The sequence below is a fragment of the Tupaia chinensis genome, unplaced genomic scaffold, assembly GCF_000334495.1.
Source record: "Tupaia chinensis unplaced genomic scaffold, TupChi_1.0 Scaffold000039_1, whole genome shotgun sequence".
In the NCBI taxonomy this organism is placed as follows: Eukaryota; Metazoa; Chordata; class Mammalia; order Scandentia; family Tupaiidae; genus Tupaia; species Tupaia belangeri.
In genome coordinates, this window is record NW_006159494.1 from 1,228,007 (window position 1) to 1,248,881 (window position 20,875).

At 39.5% G+C, this 20,875-nt stretch overlaps 1 protein-coding gene across 3 annotated transcripts in view; it reads right to left on the bottom strand.

Annotated features, from left to right (window-relative positions):
* Nucleotides 1–1,193: 1,193 nt before the first annotated feature.
* The window catches only part of MSMO1 (methylsterol monooxygenase 1), a 20,085-nt gene continuing 403 nt past the window's right edge, over nucleotides 1,194–20,875 (bottom strand). The window contains exons 1-7 of one of the 3 annotated variants that reach the window (XM_027772792.1): nucleotides 16,355–16,376; nucleotides 13,479–13,769; nucleotides 6,896–7,044; nucleotides 5,843–5,969; nucleotides 4,169–4,323; nucleotides 2,216–2,434; nucleotides 1,194–1,586 (exon numbers count right to left, since the gene is read on the bottom strand). In XM_027772792.1, the coding sequence (XP_027628593.1) occupies nucleotides 2,239–2,434; nucleotides 4,169–4,323; nucleotides 5,843–5,969; nucleotides 6,896–7,044; nucleotides 13,479–13,736 (885 nt within the window). In that variant the 5' untranslated portion in view covers nucleotides 13,737–13,769; nucleotides 16,355–16,376 and the 3' untranslated portion in view covers nucleotides 1,194–1,586; nucleotides 2,216–2,238. Of the gene's footprint in view, nucleotides 1,587–2,215; nucleotides 2,435–4,168; nucleotides 4,324–5,842; nucleotides 5,970–6,895; nucleotides 7,045–11,877; nucleotides 12,202–13,478; nucleotides 13,770–16,354; nucleotides 16,377–20,875 lie in introns of those variants that run through there. The other 2 variants (XM_006140660.3, XM_006140659.3) reach the window with 2 other exon arrangements.

Consider the following 20,875-nt stretch of genomic DNA (forward strand, 5'->3'; position numbering starts at 1 on the left):
CTAGTGGTTAAAGGAGTCAGATTCCCACGTGGCTGACTGGAGTTCGAATCCTGACCCTGTTGGTTGAAAAATACTCTGAAAAAATGAAATGGAGATTGTGATATGATCATGCCCATGGGGGGAAGGGAAGGCCTTGTCTCTCTCTGGGTCTCTGGCCAGAGCATGCATCCTTTGACTATTGAAAAAAAAATGGGACCAGCAGATGGCACAATGATTACATCTCTGGACTCCCACATGGCCAACTGCAGTTTGAGTCTTGGACCCGGCAGCTTGAATGAAACTCACTCCAGGCCTATGTACGTGCATGCCCAAAATCCTGAGAGGAGAATGGAGAAGGCACTGCAGTGTGGCCATTTCCCAGGGGGATGGGGCAGTGGTGGTGGTGGTGGTGATTTCTCACTTTCTGTTTCGGCAAGGGCATGCACCCTATAGCAAAAATCTAGCAGCACAAAAAAGTGTAGTGCTGGAGGCCATGTGGTGACTTTGGTTTTGATCCCTGGCCCAGCTGGCCTGAAACTTACTGGGCACACACAAGAAAATTCAAAATCTAACAGGGCAGATAACTAAAGGGGATCATTTGCATGACTACACTCTGTAGAAGATGCTCCACTCCTTCACTCTCTCATGTACATGCACACGCATAATCATGCACAGACACATGAGTGGTATCATGAACAGAGAACAAAAATATGCATTTTCTATTTTTTTTTTTTTTTTTGCGAGATTTTTTTACTACAGGGCACATGCACTCCCTTGAGACAGAAAGCAAGAAATTCCCCCTCCAGGGAGGATGGCCACACTGCAATCCCTTCTCCTCCATCCTCCTCTTGGGATCTTGGGCATGTATACACACACACACATTTGCCCAGCATGAAGTTTAAGCTGCTGGGTCCAGGACTCAAACCATAGTTCACTACATGGGAGTCCAGCAACATAACCATTATGCCAACAGCTGCTCCCAAAAATATGCATTTTTTAAGCAAAGAGCTGCTTCAGTATCTCCCCCTTTAGTAGGTCAATGGAATTTCCTACAATAGATAATACTAAATAAATACATGTCAAAACTGCCAGTTAAGTAAATGAAGCACTTAAACAGAACTATTCCTTTTATTATAAAACTTAATAATTTAATGATTTTTGTACTTTTTCACATAATACAAGGTGACAACAAATGTTGGAAACTAGAAACCAGATAACCAGACAAAAATGACATTTATTTCAATAGCTCAAAGTGCAAATACAGCAAGTCAGTTCACAAAGTTTCAATTTACAGCTTGAAGTATGATGAAAATCTGATTTACAAAAAATGAAAGGGTAAATAGCAGAAATAAAGCTCCTTAATTTTTCCAAAAAAATTCAAGTAACTTGAAAAATCTTTAGACTAAAATACTCCATTTACATCAATTCAAAAATGGTTTCATTTACAGATGTCAGTAGTGAATTATAATCAAAAGAGTCTTCGAAGAAAAGAAGAATGGTCAGCTCCAGGCAAGAGTGGAAATTTTCAGTGTTGACTATTCCTGATTTGGCAGTTTCAATCACTCACTATATCAAATGACGTGGCTCAATCATTTTGATCTTTAGCTCTAAAAATAAGTTAGATAGAAGGCCAACACCTCTATTAAAATTTTTCTGAAATGACCTGTATTCAAGCCACTATCAACTTGAGACCTATAGTATTTTTTTTTTTTTTTAGATTTGTGCCATAGGGCATGTACACTCACCTGACAGGGGAAAGTGAGAAATCACCCCCAGGGTTATGGCCATGCTGCAATCCCTTCTCCATTCTCCTCTCAGGATCTTGGGTACAGACGTACATGACACCTAGCATGGTTTTTAAGCCACTAGGTCTAGGACTCGAACCCAGTCACCCATGTGAAAATCCAATGCCTTAACCATGCCACCTATATATAGGTCCCCAGGCCTATATAGTTCTGGGGGAAAGGACATAGATGAATACTTCTTCCATTACTTAAAACCTTTCTGTAAGGCTAGAAACATGGCCTTTAAAACTCCTTCATGAAAACTGTATTTAAATATATATTTATTTATTTCTACATATACAGAACTTGTATGTGAAGTAGAAAAAGTTCCCACTAGGAAGATATTTAAAAGTTATTAATGTTCTTTTTATCACTTAGCAGCCAGGACACATGCTTATTTCTGTTCCCCAGAAGCAATGTTAGCTACTAGTTTCAATTCAGGAAATGTATACCTTCAGGAAGGTTTACATGAGGTTTATTCAGTCTTTTTCCCAAGCTTCTTCATCTTTTCATTGTAGGCATTATACTGAGAGTCTGTTCCAAGCAATCTATCCCACCACGTAAATGTCGAGGCATAATTTCCAATGAAGTTCATGTGGTGGAAGTCGTGATGCCGAGACCCAGCGTAGAAAGGGATGAGATTCAGGGGATTGAGGGGAATATCATACCCACTGAAACAAAAAATGATAGATTATTAAAGAAAAATACATCTCAAATAGCCAACACCGTCATTAACAGTCACATGAGCATTAACTAATTCTACTTTGCCTAAATTACTTATTTCTGAGATGGTTTTACAAAAAGCAAAGACTTACAGAGAAGGGTGCATATTCTAGAAATCATTCTAGGAAACTAAGAAGAAAAAAACTAACAAGGGCAATGGAAATTACATATTATATATCAGGGCATGAAAAACAGGGGTTCTTGTATTGAATCTTTAGAAACAGGTCTTCAAGAACTACTTTTCTTTACAATTTTAAAGAAGCATTCTCACCACAGTCTGTATGAGTTATAAATGAAACCCATAATACTAAATATGTACGCTAAATGTACCATAATAATGAAAATACCAGTGTGCTTTTCTATAGTTGGGAGAACATAAATGACTTCAAAAAGAGCCCAAATGAGAGTACCCTCTTTTTATTTCTAACTATATATTTAAGATTGGACAACCAGTTATACAGTCTAAAACTCCCCCCCCCCATCCCTCTCTCTTTAAGGGGCTGAGAAGGAAGGAGGGAGAAAGAAATAATAGAAGGAAAGAAGGAGTAAGAGACATTAGTTACTATTTTTCTACAGAAAAATATTCTCTGTCTAGGAGTAAGAGCATTAATTTTGTTACTTAAGTGGTTTAAAAATAATCATTGGATGGGGCTAGTAGGTGGCGTGAAGGTTAAGGTGCTGGACTTCCTCATGACCCACTATGGTTTGAGTCCTAAGCCCAGAGGCCTGAAAAATCATGCTTCGGTGCATGTATATGCTTGCCCAAAATCCAGAGAGAAGAATGGAGGACAAGCAATTGCAGCATGGCCATTCTCTCTAGGAGGTGATTTCTCACTCTCTCTTTCACTGTCTCTCTCTGGCAAACAAATGCACTGTTGGCCCTACATACTTATTTTATATTTGCCCAAATAATACTTTATTATCATGAAAATGGTAACAGGATAGATGGACTGTAAAAACATCTCTTTTGGGGTCACTAGGTGGTGTGGTGGTTAAGGCACTGGACTCACATGCTGGCTGTGGTCCTAGTCCTGGACCCAGTGGCATGAAAATCATGCTGGGTGCTGCGTGCCCTTGCATTTCCAAAATCCCAAAAGGAGAATGGAGGAAAAGAGACTGCAGCATGGCCATCCCCCCACAGGGGTGATTTTTCACTTTTTCTCTCTTACTCTTTCTGGTGAGCACACACCCTATGGCAAAAATCTTAAAAAACAGAAACAAACTTTAAAACAAAAAACAAACCTCTATTACTTGAACTCTTTTTTTTAGAAAGAGATTTTTGCTATAGGGAATGTGCACTCGCTGGAGAGACAGAGACAGAAAGTGAGAAATCATCCCCCGGGTGGGGAGGGGGATGGTCATGCTGCAATCCTCATCCCCTAGTCTCTTCTTGGGATTTGGGGCATGCACACACACCTAGTCTGAGTTTTAAGCCTCTGGGTCTGGGACTGAAACCACAATCAACTGGGAGTCCAGTGACGTAATCATTATGCCATCTGCTGGTCCCTATTATTTAAACTTTCATCTTTTATCCAACAATTATGCTCTTGTTTCCTTAGAAATAATAACGTTAAAAAGATAAACTTATCCCATTATTCTAATTAGAAATAAAGACAATCTTTTTACCATGAAAATAAAGGTAACTTATAATACTTTATATCTGAACAGAAACTGTAACTCACCTGTGGACATCAATAGTTTCTATCAAACGAACAGTAACCCACGCCCAGAGAAAAGCAACATGATCACACAAAAGCAAGATTCCAATGAAAAATCCAGTCCCAAGAATTAGGGTTTCCAAAGGATGTGCATATTCAGCTTCCATTCCAAATGGAGCCTAAAAGAAACAGATAAGAATTCCTTAATATGTTGCCATCGTTCATTGTCTGTGTCAATTTGGCGAGGCTATGATGTCCAACTGTTTGATCAATACCAGTCTAGATGTTAATATAAAGGTATTTTTAAGATGTGGCTACCATTTAAATTGGAAGGTTTTGCATAAAGGAGATTATCCTCCATAATGAGGGTGGGCTTCATCCAATCTGTTAAAGGTCTTGACCTAAGAGCAAAGCCCAAGATTTCCTGAAGAGCAAAACTTCAAATCTACAACATAAAAACATTGTCTAGATTTCTAGCTTTCTGTACTGTGGAAAGTGGACCAAAGACTGCAATATTGCTTCTTTCCTGGATTTCCAACCTGTAGCCTACCTTACAGATTTCAGACTTGCCAGTCTAACTCTGTGAACCGACTGCTTAAAATTGATCCATACACTTCTCTCTCTCTCTCATTTTTTTAAAGAGAGATGTTTGCTATAGAGTATGTGCGCTTGCCAGAGAGACAGAAATTGAGAAATCACACACACACACACCCCACCAGGAGGAACAGCCACAGCACAATCCCTTCTCTTCCATTCTCCTCTTGGGATTTTGGGCATACACGCACACACACCCAGTGTGAGATTTAAGCTGTAGGGTCCGGGGCTTGAACCATCGTCAACTACATGGGAATCCAGCAATGTAACCATTATGCCATCTGCTGGTCCCCCTTCCCTCTGTCTATATAGCCTATTGATTCTATTTCTCTGGAGACTCCTAAAATATATATTCTCTTTAGGCATATAATTTTACAAAACTGTATTTTTTCCTATATGACAATATATTTAACCATACATATAAAAATGACAGTAGTCATTCTCAATAAAATCTTTTTGTTCCTACTAAACATCAAAAGGTCTAAAGATATAAAACCTTAATAACTATCTTTGATGGTTTAAGGTATAGGCTTTAAACAACTGATTTGAACTCTAATTTTAACTTACGGATTTCTATTTGTTCTGCCAAGAAAGGGATGCCTGGTTTAGCATACCATGTAATCATAATCCATGGAGAACAAACTGACAGTCTGTTTGACCAAGGTACATCAAAGCAGTTCTGACCAAAATCACTGTTACCGTGGGAGTCCACAACAGGATAGAAATGTGCCAAAATGAAGTCAAGAATTGCTTTAGGAGTTTAAATATTAAAGGTGTATTGTTTAGAGGTTCTCAATTAATGACTCTAACATTACTACCGCCACCATGAAACTGCCAGGTACCTAGCTGTGCAATGAGACCATTCTACTCACAAGGATGAGTCTATTTCATGTAATATTTTTATTTCAGGTCTTAATGTACCATGAAATTTTGATATTTGTAAAATCTTCTAGAAGTGGTTGTGTGTTTGTGTGTGTATGTGTGCGCGTGCGCGCGCACACACACATGTACTCTTAGTAATCATGCTAAGGGAAAATAAAAGTATCACTGACAATTGTTGCAGATGCTTGGTAATAAAAATAGACTTTTTTATTTCTAACATACCTGAAATTCATGATGAACTTTATGAATGTATTTATATATTCTTTTGTGATGTAAGAGTCTATGCAAGAAATAGTGCCAAGTATCCTCAATGACTGCACAGCCGAAGCATCTTACCAAGAACATATACCTTTAAGATGAAAATACTGTAATAAGTATAAAATAACTTCTGCTTAAACAATCTAGACTTTTCATTGAGATCAATGCTTGAGACACTGCATAAAAACAAATGGATACACCAGTCGATGAATTCTCAAAATTGCTATATATGGCCATGTGATATAACCTGAAAAGAAGTTAGAGATTGACCACCATACCGATTCTATTCCATTTTGATAAAAATAAAGATGTAAAATCAGAGCTAAGAAACACAATCTAAAAATTCTAGAAAAATAAAATTGATGAAGGACTTAAATTAAGACTAATAGTAATAAAATAATTTTCTCCATCAACAAAGGATATAATCTAAGTGCAATAGATTAAAAATAATTTATATACAATAAACCCATATACTGAAACTCTTTGGTATGTTAAGTATACATTATGCACAAAAAGTATACGTCTACATATTGATAGATCTGTAAACACTTATGTCAAGTACACCTGACTGAATTTGATTACCTGACCCCAAATTTTGCACTCAGAGCATATATGTCTTTATATATATATATATATGTGTGTGTGTGTGTGTGTGTGTGTGTGTGTGTATCTGTAGACATAATTTTTAGAAGCCTCAAACTATTTTCATTTATTTTACACTTAAAATGTAGAATGTTTTTTCTTAGGATAAGCCCATACATTTATGTACAATCATATAAAGATGTTATGGAAATTTCTAATGCTAAAAACTCATCTTCCAACAAAATACTACATTGAAATATAAAAAGATATAAAATGGGAACATTTTAAGTTTCTACAATGGTTTACCTTTCTACTATTTATTTCCAAAGTTTAGAATAAACATTACCCAAATAAAGCACCAAGTAAACTTTAAGTATAATTTAATTGGATACCAAACGAAGACTACAGATAAAAATCCAACTTATATCTACATACCATCTTGGCATTCTTTCCCAATCATAAGGAATGTTGAAAAACTCTGTAAAATAATAGGTTCCACAAATCAAAGGTAGCTGGATACAAAAGTGATTAAAAAGAAGTACTTTAAAACATTTCCATTGACCTTCCCATGTTTCTGGTTTATCCTATGGGGAAAAAGACACAATAATATATTTCATGTTAGCCTCTGATAGCGGTAGTTTAGCCTGACGTAAGTGAACTCATTTTTTCTCTGACATTTATACTGGACCTTAGTTCTGTTCATTTTATGCTACAGCAACTAAGGCTCAAAAATTACAACATTCTTGTTTTCAAAATTCTTGACATCACTACTTTGAATAAGTTTGTCTCAAACCTAGCCTCAATGACCTAAAACAAACCAAAGCAGCATTACTAGAAGGAATAACTCTCCTGTCTTTGCTGCCCACAGATCTGTCACTCATTAGCCAGAAGTTTCTGAGAAGAAATGTGTGCTAGTAATATTACAGTTGTGTGTCCCCTGTTATTTAATTTTTTGGGGGGAGAGGTTTTTGCTATAGGGTGCATGCGCTCACCAGAAAGACAGAGAGAGACAGAGAGATAGAAAGCAAGAAATCACCCCCCTGGGGAGGATGGTCACGCTGCAATCCCTTCTCCTCCATTTTCCTCTAGGGATCTCGGGCACGCATGCTAACGCGCCTGGTGTGAGTTAAGCTACCAGGTCCAGGACTCGAAACGCGGACGGCTACATGGGAGTCCAGAGACATAGCCATTACGCTAACTGCAGGTCCTAGTGTCCCCTGTCACTGAAGAAGTTATACATGGAGCATCAGCAGCCTTCACCACACAGATAAATCAGTGCTGCCAGGCATTTATTTCACTGTATTCATTCAGAGAAATAAGTGTATTTTTGTTCATATACAATGATAAAATTATAAACCCTCTGACCTGAGAACTTCAAAGATATATGCCAAGGATGAAGTTCAGATTCAAGTCAAAGTGAGAAAAGTGAGTTCAATGTAATGCATAAAACTTTATCAGGAAACTGACTTGTTTACCAAGTCATTATTTTTTTTTTTTTAATTTTTTGGAGAGGTTTTCGCTATAGGGCACGTGCGTTCGCCAGACAGACAGAGAGAGACACAGAGACAGAAAGCGAGAAATCACCCCCCAGGGGGGATGGTCATGCCGCAATCCCTTCTCCTCCATTCTCCTCTCAGGATCTTGGGCACGCGTGCACATGCGCCCGGCGTGAGTTTTAAGCCACCGGATCCGGGACACGGACTGTGGTCGACTACGTGGGAGTCCAGCGACGTAGCCATTACGCTAACTGCTGGTTCCCCCAAGTCATTATTGAAAAACTAAATTTATCCTATTTAAAGGATTATACTTAAACAAAAAGTGCTTTTCATTTTACTAAACGATGGTGACAGTAAATATTAGTTATTGCTTTGTTCTAAATGTCCTTCCTTAAACATTCAGAAATCTGGGGCCAGCAGGTAGCATAGAGGTTAAAGCGGCTGGATCCCACATGGCTGACTACATGGTTCAAGTCCCAGATGTAGTAGCTTGAAAATCATGCCGGGCTCATGTGCATGTCTATCCAAAATCCAGAGAGAGAGAATGGGAGAGAAGGAATTGCAGTGTGGCCATCCTCTGGGCCTCGAGGAGGTGGTGGTGGTGATGGTAGTGATTTCTCTTTCCTTCTTTCTGTCTCTCTCCAGCAAGTACATGTGTCCTACAGCAAAAACTAAATTAAAAGGAAAAAAAAAATTTATATAAAAAGATAATTCAAAAATTTGCCAACATAATTCTTTTAACTGAATCGCAACATCCAAAGTTTGGGGACCAGTTCTCATTAGTAAAAGCCTAAAGTGGCTACATCCTCGGCCAGTATCACACAGCCAGTTATTAGCCACACTAGAACCAATTGAAATCTAGGTCTTTAGTTCTAGTTCTGTTCTTAAAATTCTTAAGAGTTACCTCCCTGACAAAACTAGAAAAAGTGCTGAACTGATAATCAGTTCAGAGATCAAGGCTCTAATAGCAAGGCTGTCACTAACCAGTTAACTGGTTCTGTGATGCTCAGAACTCAGTCTCCTCAAGAAAACAGTGAGAGAATAAGACATGGTAATTTACAATTGTCTTTTTACGGCTGCTCTGAGCATTATCTAACTAGTCTTCCAAACCTCCAGTCTCTGATTGGGGATAAAATACAATGAAGATTTGGCCTTGGGTTAGCCACAGCACTGTTTCCAATAGAAACTATGTTTAACAGACTTTTCATTTTTTTAGTTTGCTACAGAGTGAGTGCACTTGCTGGAGAGAGAGAGAGAGAGAGAGAGAGAGAGAGAGGGAGAGAGAGAAGGAGAGAGGGGGGAAGTGAGAAGGCACCCCTTAAGAGGATGGCCACGCTGCAATCCTTTCTTCTTCATTCTCTCGGGACTTTGGGCACACAAGTCCTGGTGTGATTTTTCAAGCCACTGGATCTGGGATTTGACTGCAAAATTGGCCATCTGGGATCCAGCTGTCCTAACCTCCATGCCACCTACTGGTCTCACGCTTTACATACTTTCAATGTTCTGATTAGGACTGGATACCCATGTTATTGCAGAGATTACCAAGTTCGATTAAACTACTAAAATCAAATGCTATACTGTTTAGAGTACACATAAATTAGATTAATTAATTTATGTACTGGTTAATTAAAAATCCATGCCTAGTGGAATATCAAAGACAACCATATTTCACTTCTTTATGTATAACTACACCCTAATATGAAGGAGTACCTTTCCTAGGGCCATGAACTTCAAAATAATGCTTTTAGTTCATAGATCTTTGATAGAGAATTATTAACATGTATGATTTTTTGAAAGAAATAGATCCTTCAGGGTCTGCTTTACTTTTTTATTCCTATAAAATTTCCCCCTACTAGTAGCATGTTCATTAAATGTCAAGTTGTCTATTCCATTTGAAAGAGGAAAGACTTTAGTACTACTTAATCACCACCAGCAGCAGCTTCGTTTTTTTTTGGGGGGGAGGGCAGTTTTAAAAATAAATAAAAGCTATTGTATAGGTTAAATAATATAACACTCAAATATTTTGTTTCAGAATTTACAGACTTAACAATTGATACCTATGTCACTTTTTATAGCTTCTATGTTACAAAATGTATAAATCTATAATTAACTTGGACTGATTTTTTTGGTTTCTTTTTAAACCTTTATATTTTGAAAACTTATACAAAGTTGATATGGCAATTTATTTCAATATCCAAAAAAGCTCCATGTATAAAGTATGGACTTTAATGGTTGTAAAATTGGAAGGAAGACATGCTGAGTAGACGTGAAGCCACACTACTCAGCCTCACAATCTCGCTTTATCAACAATTAGTCATAACCAACTACATTACTATTTGTTTTTGTTTTTGTTTTTTGGGGGGGACATATTTTAAAGTCCCTCATTTACCCTTGACTGAAAAAGCCCTTCTCTCTGGAAAGGTTACATTCTCTAGCTGTAAGTCAAGTGCAGAGGGCAGAGAATGAGGGAAAGGATAATTGTGTCAGCCATACAATGAGTCGACCCTATAAATAAATCAATAGATGATACTTGGCAGCCAGAATCACCCCAGAGATACATTAGAACGAAGGTATCCAAACAGAATTCTGCCTTTCCAAGCATGCTCTTTCATAAAAAACACTTTGGGAACTTCAGTGGCCTTAATTTATAGTAAACAGGATAGTGTCTTATGGGTTCTCTCTCTTTTCATTCCCTTCTATTTTTCTTTGTTCTTCTCTCCCTTGGCCTGGAGTCCAGTCACTGGAGCCCCTGCGAGGATCAATGCCTTACTTGCTTACAGTGAGACTCATTGGGGAAGCTACATTGCTAACAGACTGCTACGAGAATGTGAGCACTGACTACTCACCCAATGGATCCACAGAGAATGCAATCTGCTCTCCGTAGATAAATACTCTCAACATATTTACTTTATACTAAGACTGTTAGCCCTTGCATTTTAGTTTGCCATGACTTTTTAGAAAAGTAAACAATGGTTTACCAAGTGCTATCAAACATTCCTCTAACAGGCTAATCCAATTTCTTCCTGGCAAGCATGTCAAGCTCATAGCTTACATATTAATAAACAGAGTTCACTATATCCCTATGCTTCAAATTAAGAAGGGATCATGTGTGTATCTCAACAACTGGTCATGGGCTCCTGAGAGACATTTAGTGCTGTGAAGCAAATACCTGGAAATTAGGAGCATCTCCTTCTTATTTGAAATGATACGAATGCTGCAGAAGTACCATCATATTTTTAGGGGAAATCAACACTTTAACAGCCACAAGCAAGACAACAGCATATTAATAAACAGATTTTTTTAGGCTGTCAGAGGTTGAAGAAAACTACAAAATACTACCCACAATCCCTTTACAAAATTTAGGGACCAGCAGATGTTGTAATGGTTACATCACTGGACTCTCATGCATGGACCATGGTTCAAGTCCAGGACCTAGCAGCTTCAAACTCGCACTGGGCACATGTGTGGTATGCCCAAGGTCCCGAGAGGAGAATGGAGGAGACAGGATTGCAGCGTGGCTCAGAGGGGGATTTCTCGCTGTCTCTGTCTTTGTGGCAAGCTCACCTGCCCTACAGCAAAAATCTCTCTTAAAAAAAAACAAATCAAAATCTATAAACCCAAATTAAATCAAATCACAACAAATAAATACATAAGTGTTTTAAAAGAATCACAATCACCTAAATGCCAATACAACAAACTATTCTTGAAAGATTATCAATATTGATCTAGGATCACAACAGCTAATAACATGTGGCTACTCAACACTTTAAATATCGCTAGTTGAAATAGAGATGGGCTAAATTAGTGTAAAATACACACCAGATTTCAAAGACTTGTGAAAATAAGAATATAAAATATCTCACTAAGAAGGTATTAAACAACACAAATTATAATATTCCATTTCAACTCTAGCATACTCACCTTTTGAATTTTGTATCTTTTCATGAAAGGTATGAATTGGAATAAAAATCCAGGTAAAGAGAACAAGAAATAAAGGGCTTCATGAACTATCAGGGATCCCCATGTAGCGATCTGGAACTTTGTATAATTATCCAACATGTAGTTCCAAGCATTTTTAAATGGTTCTTGCAAAGGATTCTCAGGCAAAAGTGAGTCTACATACTCCACAGCCAAGGATGCCGAACTAAAGATGCTAATAACACTTTCATTTGTTGCCATTTTTTTCAAATCTCTGGAGACAGCTTTATAATTCTGTAAAAATAAAAACATCAATACACTATGAACAATGAAACTCTACAGACATTTATAAATGCATTTCCTGATAATTTTTTAAATAACAATGACTTAAAAGAGTACCAATTTCTCAGATTCTAAACATGTACAGGATAGCAAGACCACCTTCATTTGTGTCAAAAGTGACATGTTACTTTCAGGAGAAGTATTTCAAAGAAAAACAGTGAGAAAGGGTTTAAAAAATTTTTTTTAAATGAGAGAACAAAAAGAGAGGTTTTGTTTGTTTTTGGTTTTTTAATTTGCTCTAGGGCACATGCACTCTCCAGAGCCAGAGTGAGGGAAATTGAGAAAACACTCCTTCATGGGGGATGGCCATGCCGCAATCCCATTTCCATTTTACTCTTGGGATTCTAGGCACACAAGCACACATGCCCAGTATATTTTTCAAGCTGCCAGGTCTAGGACTCAAACCATGCCGTCAGTCATGTGAAATCCAGTGCCACCTGCTGGCCCTAGAGAGGTATTTTTGACAGTCTTGCAACTGCCCAGCCTCCCAGTTAGCTAGGATTATGGGTGCATGCTATCAGACCTGATGTGTTCAGATTGACCTGAGATCCAAACCTGGGCCTCCCGGTGTCCCTGGCTTTGCTAACGTGGCTCAGCCCTGACCTATTTTTTTGTTGTTGTTGGAGAGGTGTTTTTGTTTTTTTGTTTGTTTTTTGTTTGTTTGTTTTTGCTATAGGGCACGTGCACTCGCCAGACAGACAGAGAGAGACAGAGAGACAGAAAGTAAGAAATCACCCCCCAGGGGAGATGGTCAAGCCGCGATCCCTTCTCCTCCATTCTTCTCTCAGGATCTTGGGCACGCACGCACATGCGCCTGGCATGACTTTTAAGCCACCAGGTCCGGGACGCCAACCGCGGTCGACTACGCAAACCGCGGTCGACTACGTAGGAGTCCAGCAACATACCCATTACGCTAACTGCTGCTCCCAGCCCTGACCTATCTTTAAAGAGATTTTCAGTGTAGTCTCCATGGGAGTCCTTCTCTCTTCAATGAGCAACAGTTGGGTTTAAAAGTGTCACTTAAAACTGTAAGAATCTATAAATACTTTTGACTGGGGAAGAAAATGACAGTCATAAACAAAATCAAAGATCAAATGAAAAATGGGGAAAAATATGCCTAATGTTTATGACAAAGGGCTACAAAGTTTTTTTTTTAAAAAGACTAAAAACTCAAGATAAGGCTCTCAGGTGGAAATGGCAAGCAGGCCTGCCATTTCAGTATCAGGTTGGTGGCTGGTCCATTTCAACTCTAGCATACTCACCTTTTGAATTTTGTATCTTTTCATGAAAGGTATGAATTGGAATAAAAATCCAGGTAAAGAGAACAAGAAATAAAGGGCTTCATGAACTATCAGGGATCCCCATGTAGCGATCTGGAACTTTGTATAATTATCCAACATGTAGTTCCAAGCATTTTTAAATGGTTCTTGCAAAGGATTCTCAGGCAAAAGTGAGTCTACATACTCCACAGCCAAGGATGCCGAACTAAAGATGCTAATAACACTTTCATTTGTTGCCATTTTTTTCAAATCTCTGGAGACAGCTTTATAATTCTGTGAAAATAAAAACATCAATACACTATGAACAATGAAACTCTACAGACATTTATAAATGCATTTCCTGATAATTTTTTAAATAACAATGACTTAAAAGAGTACCAATTTCTCAGATTCTAAACATGTACAGGATAGCAAGACCACCTTCATTTGTGTCAAAAGTGACATGTTACTTTCAGGAGAAGTATTTCAAAGAAAAACAGTGAGAAAGGGTTTAAAAAATTTTTTTTAAATGAGAGAACAAAAAGAGAGGTTTTGTTTGTTTTTGGCTTTTTAATTTGCTCTAGGGCACATGCACTCTCCAGAGCCAGAGTGAGGGAAATTGAGAAAACACTCCTTCATGGGGGATGGCCATGCCGCAATCCCATTTCCATTTTACTCTTGGGATTCTAGGCACACAAGCACACATGCCCAGTATATTTTTCAAGCTGCCAGGTCTAGGACTCAAACCATGCCGTCAGTCATGTGAGATCCAGTGCCACCTGCTGGCCCTAGAGAGGTATTTTTGACAGTCTTGCAACTGCCCAGCCTCCCAGTTAGCTAGGATTATGGGTGCATGCTATCAGACCTGATGTGTTCAGATTGACCTGAGATCCAAACCTGGGCCTCCCGGTGTCCCTGGCTTTGCTAACGTGGCTCAGCCCTGACCTATTTTTTTGTTGTTGTTGGAGAGGTGTTTTTGTTTTTTTGTTTGTTTTTTGTTTGTTTGTTTTTGCTATAGGGCACGTGCACTCGCCAGACAGACAGAGAGAGACAGAGAGACAGAAAGTAAGAAATCACCCCCCAGGGGAGATGGTCAAGCCGCGATCCCTTCTCCTCCATTCTTCTCTCAGGATCTTGGGCACGCACGCACATGCGCCTGGCATGACCCGCCAGTTCCGGGCCCCCAACGTCGGGCAACTACGCAAACCGCGGTCGACTACGTAGGAGTCCAGCAACATACCCATTACGCTAACTGCTGCTCCCAGCCCTGACCTATCTTTAAAGAGATTTTCAGTGTAGTCTCCATGGGAGTCCTTCTCTCTTCAATGAGCAACAGTTGGGTTTAAAAGTGTCACTTAAAACTGTAAGAATCTATAAATACTTTTGACTGGGGAAGAAAATGACAGTCATAAACAAAATCAAAGATCAAATGAAAAATGGGGAAAAATATGCCTAATGTTTATGACAAAGGGCTACAAAGTTTTTTTTTTAAAAAGACTAAAAACTCAAGATAAGGCTCTCAGGTGGAAATGGCAAGCAGGCCTGCCATTTCAGTATCAGGTTGGTGGCTGGATGGTATTGGAAATTGTATTACGATGCTGCAGGATTCAATAAACTGGATTAACAAGAGATGATACAGTATGAGAATGAAAATGTGAAGGAAGCCACAAGACTTCCTGAGCACCTTTATAATGACAGGAAGTTTTGCATTAAGAGCATCCTGGACCTGACCATGAGGCAGCAGATCCTGCCTACAGAGCAATGAACAAAATACGAGGAGGATCATTTCTACCTTGAACCATATCCGAAAAAGATTATTTGTGAAAGAAAAGAGAGAAAGGAGTAGTTAGGTTGCAGTCATGGATATAGTTGTCCTTAAGTATTTTTATAAAGTTAATTGAGCCAGAAACATTTCATTTAAAAATTATTTGGTCTGCACATGTATTACTTTAAAGAAATGTCTATTGTGAGCATAAAAAACAAACAAAAAACCTCAAGGCAAAGGCCATTCCCAGAAAAATAAAGGCAAATGATCCCTAAACTAATAAGCTTGATTTCACTCAGATGAAGAAATACACCCTAAGGCAGACACACACAGTTTCGGCAGGAGTGGCAAATCTTAAATTTAACAGAGGAAATAGGCATCGTGATACATTGTTGGTGGGGAGATAAATTAGTTTATCACTTGAGGAAAAACTAGCAACATTTACCACAATCCAAAATGAACCTAACAGTCCTTTGACCCAGTAATTTTCTCACTCAAGTGTACAAAGACGGATATGCTAAGATGGAAGGAAGCATTGCTTACAGAAGCGAAAACAAAGAGGAAACAAGGAAAGCTAAAACATCAATCAGTCCATCAACAAGAGACACGGTAAATAAATTGTGTTAAGTTTAGACAATTAGACAACCACTTAGAAGAATTAAGATTTATATATTCTACTAAGAATTAAGATTCATATATTCTAAGATACACTGTTCAATACTGAGTTGCAGAATAATATGTATAGGCAAGACCCCACTTTTATTTTCGTGAATAGAGTATGTATTTTATCTACGTGCTGTTATGCATATGTGCAGACAGAGACACACACAAACACAAAACACATGGAAGGGTACCCAGAGAACAACTTAGAGTGGTAACCTCTAGGAAGAGAGATTAGAAAGTTATATGCTATAGAAGAGGAGGAAAAGCTTACTTTTCATTTTATACCTTCTATACAATCTTTTTATTTATTTATTTATTTATTTATTTGGCGGAGGGCATGAGCCAGAGGGCAGAAGTGGAATAAGAAAGCACTCCCTCCTGAGGAATGCTTCTACTGTAATCTCTTCTCCTGTTTCTCCCTTCTTTGGGGATTTTAGGCATGCACACATACCCAGTGTATTTCTCAAGTCATCAGGATCCACATGCCTTAACCAGCACGCCATAGGCTGACCTCCAATTTCTTTTTTCTGTAATGAGCATGTTCTACCTGTATAAGAGTTCACGGAAAAACATATTACTGAAAAACTAGGCTCACTCTTCTGACACAGTCGTTCAAGGAGCCAAATGCCATATGGCCAATCCTCAGGCTTGAAAAACATGTTGGTTGCATATGAGTGGGTGTCCAAAGTCCCAACGGGATGGAGAAATGGGGACAGGATTGTGGCATGACCATATTCCACTGGTGGGTGCTTTCCCCATCTCCCTCTCTCTGCTTCTTTGGCAAGCACATGCATCCTTGGCTTATAAACAAAACAGAAAAAAAAACAAAAACAAAAACAAAAACAAAAACCTATCATGGATTTCAAGGTCTCTTAGCACCAAAATAAACTCACACTTTAATTCAATTTTTTCCCAAACTTGGACCTCGCGTGACAAATAAGGATCACAGGTTATCGATTAAAAAAGAGAGAGAGAGAGAGAGAAACTTAAGAATGTCACAATCTGGGGGCTAGCAGGCAGCCTGGGGGTAAAGGAGCTGGACCTCACATGGTCATCTGCACAGTTAACTCCCAGACCTGGCAGCTTAAAAATCACGCCAGAAGTGTGGACATGTCCAAAATCCTTAAAGGAGACTGGAGGAAGAACTGAAGCATGGCCATCCTCCAGGGGGGCGATTTCTCACTCCCCCTCTCACTCTGGTGAGCATATGCTGCACCTTATAGCAAAAACTTAAAAAAAAAAAAAAAAAAGTCACTTTCCAGGACCTGCAGTTGGCATAATGGCTATGTCACCAGACTCCCATGTTGTCAATTGTGGCTCAAGTCCCAGACCCAGTGGCTTAAACTCATGCCAGGTGTGTGTGCATGCATGCCCAAAAGACCGAGAGGAGAATGGAGGACAAGGGATTGGGACGTGGCCATTCCCCTGAGGGGTGATTTCTCACTTTCTGTCTCTCTTCTCTCCTGTCTTTCTGGTGAGCAAACAGCCCTATAGCAAAAACCTCCCTCAAAAAGTCACTTTCCTAAAAATGTTCATTGCTGTTCCTAATTTATGAATTATGGCAGACTACTCTAACCTGAATATTTCAAAGCCTTGGAAGAGGTCTTAATAGTTCTTAATGTTCCTACCCCTCCAAAGCAACCACTTCATGTAGGGGACACTTGGGAAGCTTAGTCTACTTCTTCAGGTCTTTGAAATTTACTTCAGTCTATTCTGTCCTTCTACCCTAATCATTCTCAAAGGACTGACAGCATGGTGACTAGTGTTACAACCTGTGCATCCTAACCTCAAAATTTCTTTGTTCTTTCATCTGTTCCTCAGACCGACTAGTCTTTGTGTTCTTATCCTACCTCATCAAGACCTTGCCTTTCATTTATTCTTTCTCAACATTCCTCCTTCCCCCTTAAAGGAATTCATTCCAAAGTCTAAAAATACACAAGTCTTTATTTCTTGAGAAAAGCTTTCCTAACCTTCCCACCTCTCCCAAGCGACTGTCCTATTTTGTTCTTTCTCAAAGAAGAGCTCTGTGTGAGCTTCCAATGGCTCAACCCACCTACGCAACTCATGCAACTACTTGCCAGGGGCTCTACATCCACATTAGGCTTATCCTCAGTGGCCTTCTATGCTGTGAAGTAGGACAGTCATTTTAACCCCCATTTTCCTTGAGGTCATTACCAAATTTGAAAGTGTTGAACCTACAGCACTCACAAGCCCTGTGACTTTGACGAGTTACCTCTCTGAGCTGCAGTTAATCATCTGCAAAAATAAATAACAAAAGTTCTTCTAATGAATCTAAGCAATAACGCCATGAAAAGTGCTTAGCATAAGACCTGGCACAAAGAGGGCTGGCAGATAGTATTGAGGTTAAGGAGTCGGATTCCCATATGGCCAACCACGGTTTGGGTCCCAGATCTTGCAGCTTGCTTTCTCATTCTCCCTCCCTCTCTCTCTCTGGTCAAACTGAAGAATAGTTATGAATAAAATTAAATAAATAACTTTTTTTTCAAATAAGGACCTGGTACACAGTAGATACAAAATCTAACAAGTATTAAGCAATTTCTATGTGCCAGGATCTGTGTTCGAAGAGTGTCCCATGCTCCCTACATTTAGCTCTCTACATTTACCCTTACCACATCTCCATGAGGGAGAAATTGTCACTATCCTTATTTTATAGTGAAAAATGTTGGTTAGACAGATTAAGCATTTTTAAAAAGAATTATTTAATTATTTATTATTATTACCATTTCACATGAGTTTTACCAGAGGAAGACAGGGAGAGAGAGAGTGTGCAAGGGAGTGATAGGGAGGGTAAGAAAGCAAGCTGCCAGGTCCGGGACTCGAACTGTGGTCAGCAATGTGGGAATTCCAATGCCTTAACCATCATGCCACCAGCTGGCCCCAGATTAAGCAACTTACCCAAAGTTCTATGAAAGCTAAGTGGGAGAACCCATTCACTTATCCATCATGCTATACCATAATGATAAACAGTAAAGGACATAGTAAGTATTATAGTACATGGAGAATTTCTACAATTTACTTAAGTCTCCTAAAGAATATTCCACATGAGCTGTCTATATTTTCTTATATCCCATTGTCTCTAGCAACTATTGGGTCATCGGAAAAGTCATGATGTACTTTTCTGTTTTTCTATGCAAAAGTGTATCATGAGTCTCCAATGGCCCAATACAATATGTTTTCTATCCTCACCACTGCACTTAACTTACACCTATTAAAATCTCTAAGAGAACAAGCAGGTGGCATAGTGGTAAAGGCTCTGGACTCCCATATAGTCAACTGCAGTTCAAGGCCCGGACTCGGCAACTTAAAAATCATGCTGGGCTTTGTGTGTTTGTCCACAATCCTACCTGGAGACTGAAGGAGAAGGCTGTGGTATGACCATCCAACATGGGAGGCGATTACTCTCTTTCTTTCCACTTTCTGTCTCTCTCTGGCAAGCACATAAGCCCTATGGCAAATCCTTAAAAAAAAATAAACACACACACAAAACAAGAAAACTAAAGATGACATAGCTATCAAATCCAACAAACATTCTTCAGAGTTTATTTTATTTGACCAATCTGAGAGATTTGACAAGATCTGATATTTCTCTCTTTGAATACTCTTCTTCCTTGGTTGTTGAGATTCACCTGCAGTCACCCTGACAGAGTACAGTGCCATGGGCGGGAAGCAGGGCAGAGTGGATCAAGGCTAGGCAGAAGGGCAGATCCAGTGACTCAGCCAGGAGATGAGAAAGAATAAAACACCTTCTGACTTGGTAGGCCAGTGGTATGGCTCAGGAGAAAGGAAGACTTGAAAATCGAGACTGGAAAGTCCTCCTGATGCCTTCCTTCCTCACTCCTTGCTAACTTCTCCATATTCCTCTGGGTGAGCTTAACTATTTGCTCTTTTAGAAAACATGCTGATAGCCACCATCTACCTCTCTACCCTCTCCCCTTGACTCCAGGTTTTGCTCATCCAAAAAGTCATGTCCAATTAGACAATTCAGACATATCAAATTCAACAAGTCCAAACGTTCAGCAACTGCTCCTCCCAGCCCTCCACTCCTCTAAGTGCCTCATTTGGTGAAGGGCACCATCATCTCTCAGTCATCTCAGACATGTCTCTCCCAGCTCTACTGCTTCCACTAAAAGTCTTCAAATGCTCATCAGCTTAAAGACATTCCTTTTAATTAACATTCAGGCATTTACTCCTCATAAACAAGGACAGAAATGAATACATTGCCGTCAACAGAACAAGGGCAAAGACAGGAACTACAGGGCAAAGGTGAAACAAGGTCTCAAAGTCAATTTTCGTTTTCTCACTCTTCACTCTGGAGCAGGCTGACTAGATCTTCAGAAAAAAAAAAAGCAATTTCGTTATTTGTGGATTCTCTGAGAAACTCGGACGTTTAGCTGTCTACCAGGGTCTGTCCTCGGACTTCATCTTAAATTAAGATCTGACTGCACCAGCTCCTTCATTTTCTGGACTTGTGCTCTCTCCAAGCTTGCCATTCTTAAGCCCCCTCTCGGTAGCACGATCTACTGAAACATCACCGTTAACCCACTTCTGGAAATTGTCAAAGTTCAAGGAAACGCCTCACCTACGGATATTGAGCAAGGCCCTCTGCGATCCACCACCGGCCCTGCCAGACCTCCCCAGGCTTTCTCTTTCACCTCCTCGCCATCCTACACTTCATATACTGACAGTTCCTATCCACTCATGGTTCTTCCTGCTTCGTTCCCTCCAACTACGGGAACGACATGCTCTTGCTGGTACTGCCCTCCTATAAACCCCTACTCATCCTTCAGTAACCTCCTCTCAGACGCCCTTGCCCACCCCGCCATCCCCAAAGCACGTGCACACAACACACCACATCTTCCCGTGGCGCTCTGGCTTTGGAAGTTTCATCGCAAACACCCTGCACTATAAACGATCGTTTCCTGTACCCAGTCTCCCGAAGACTGTACACTCT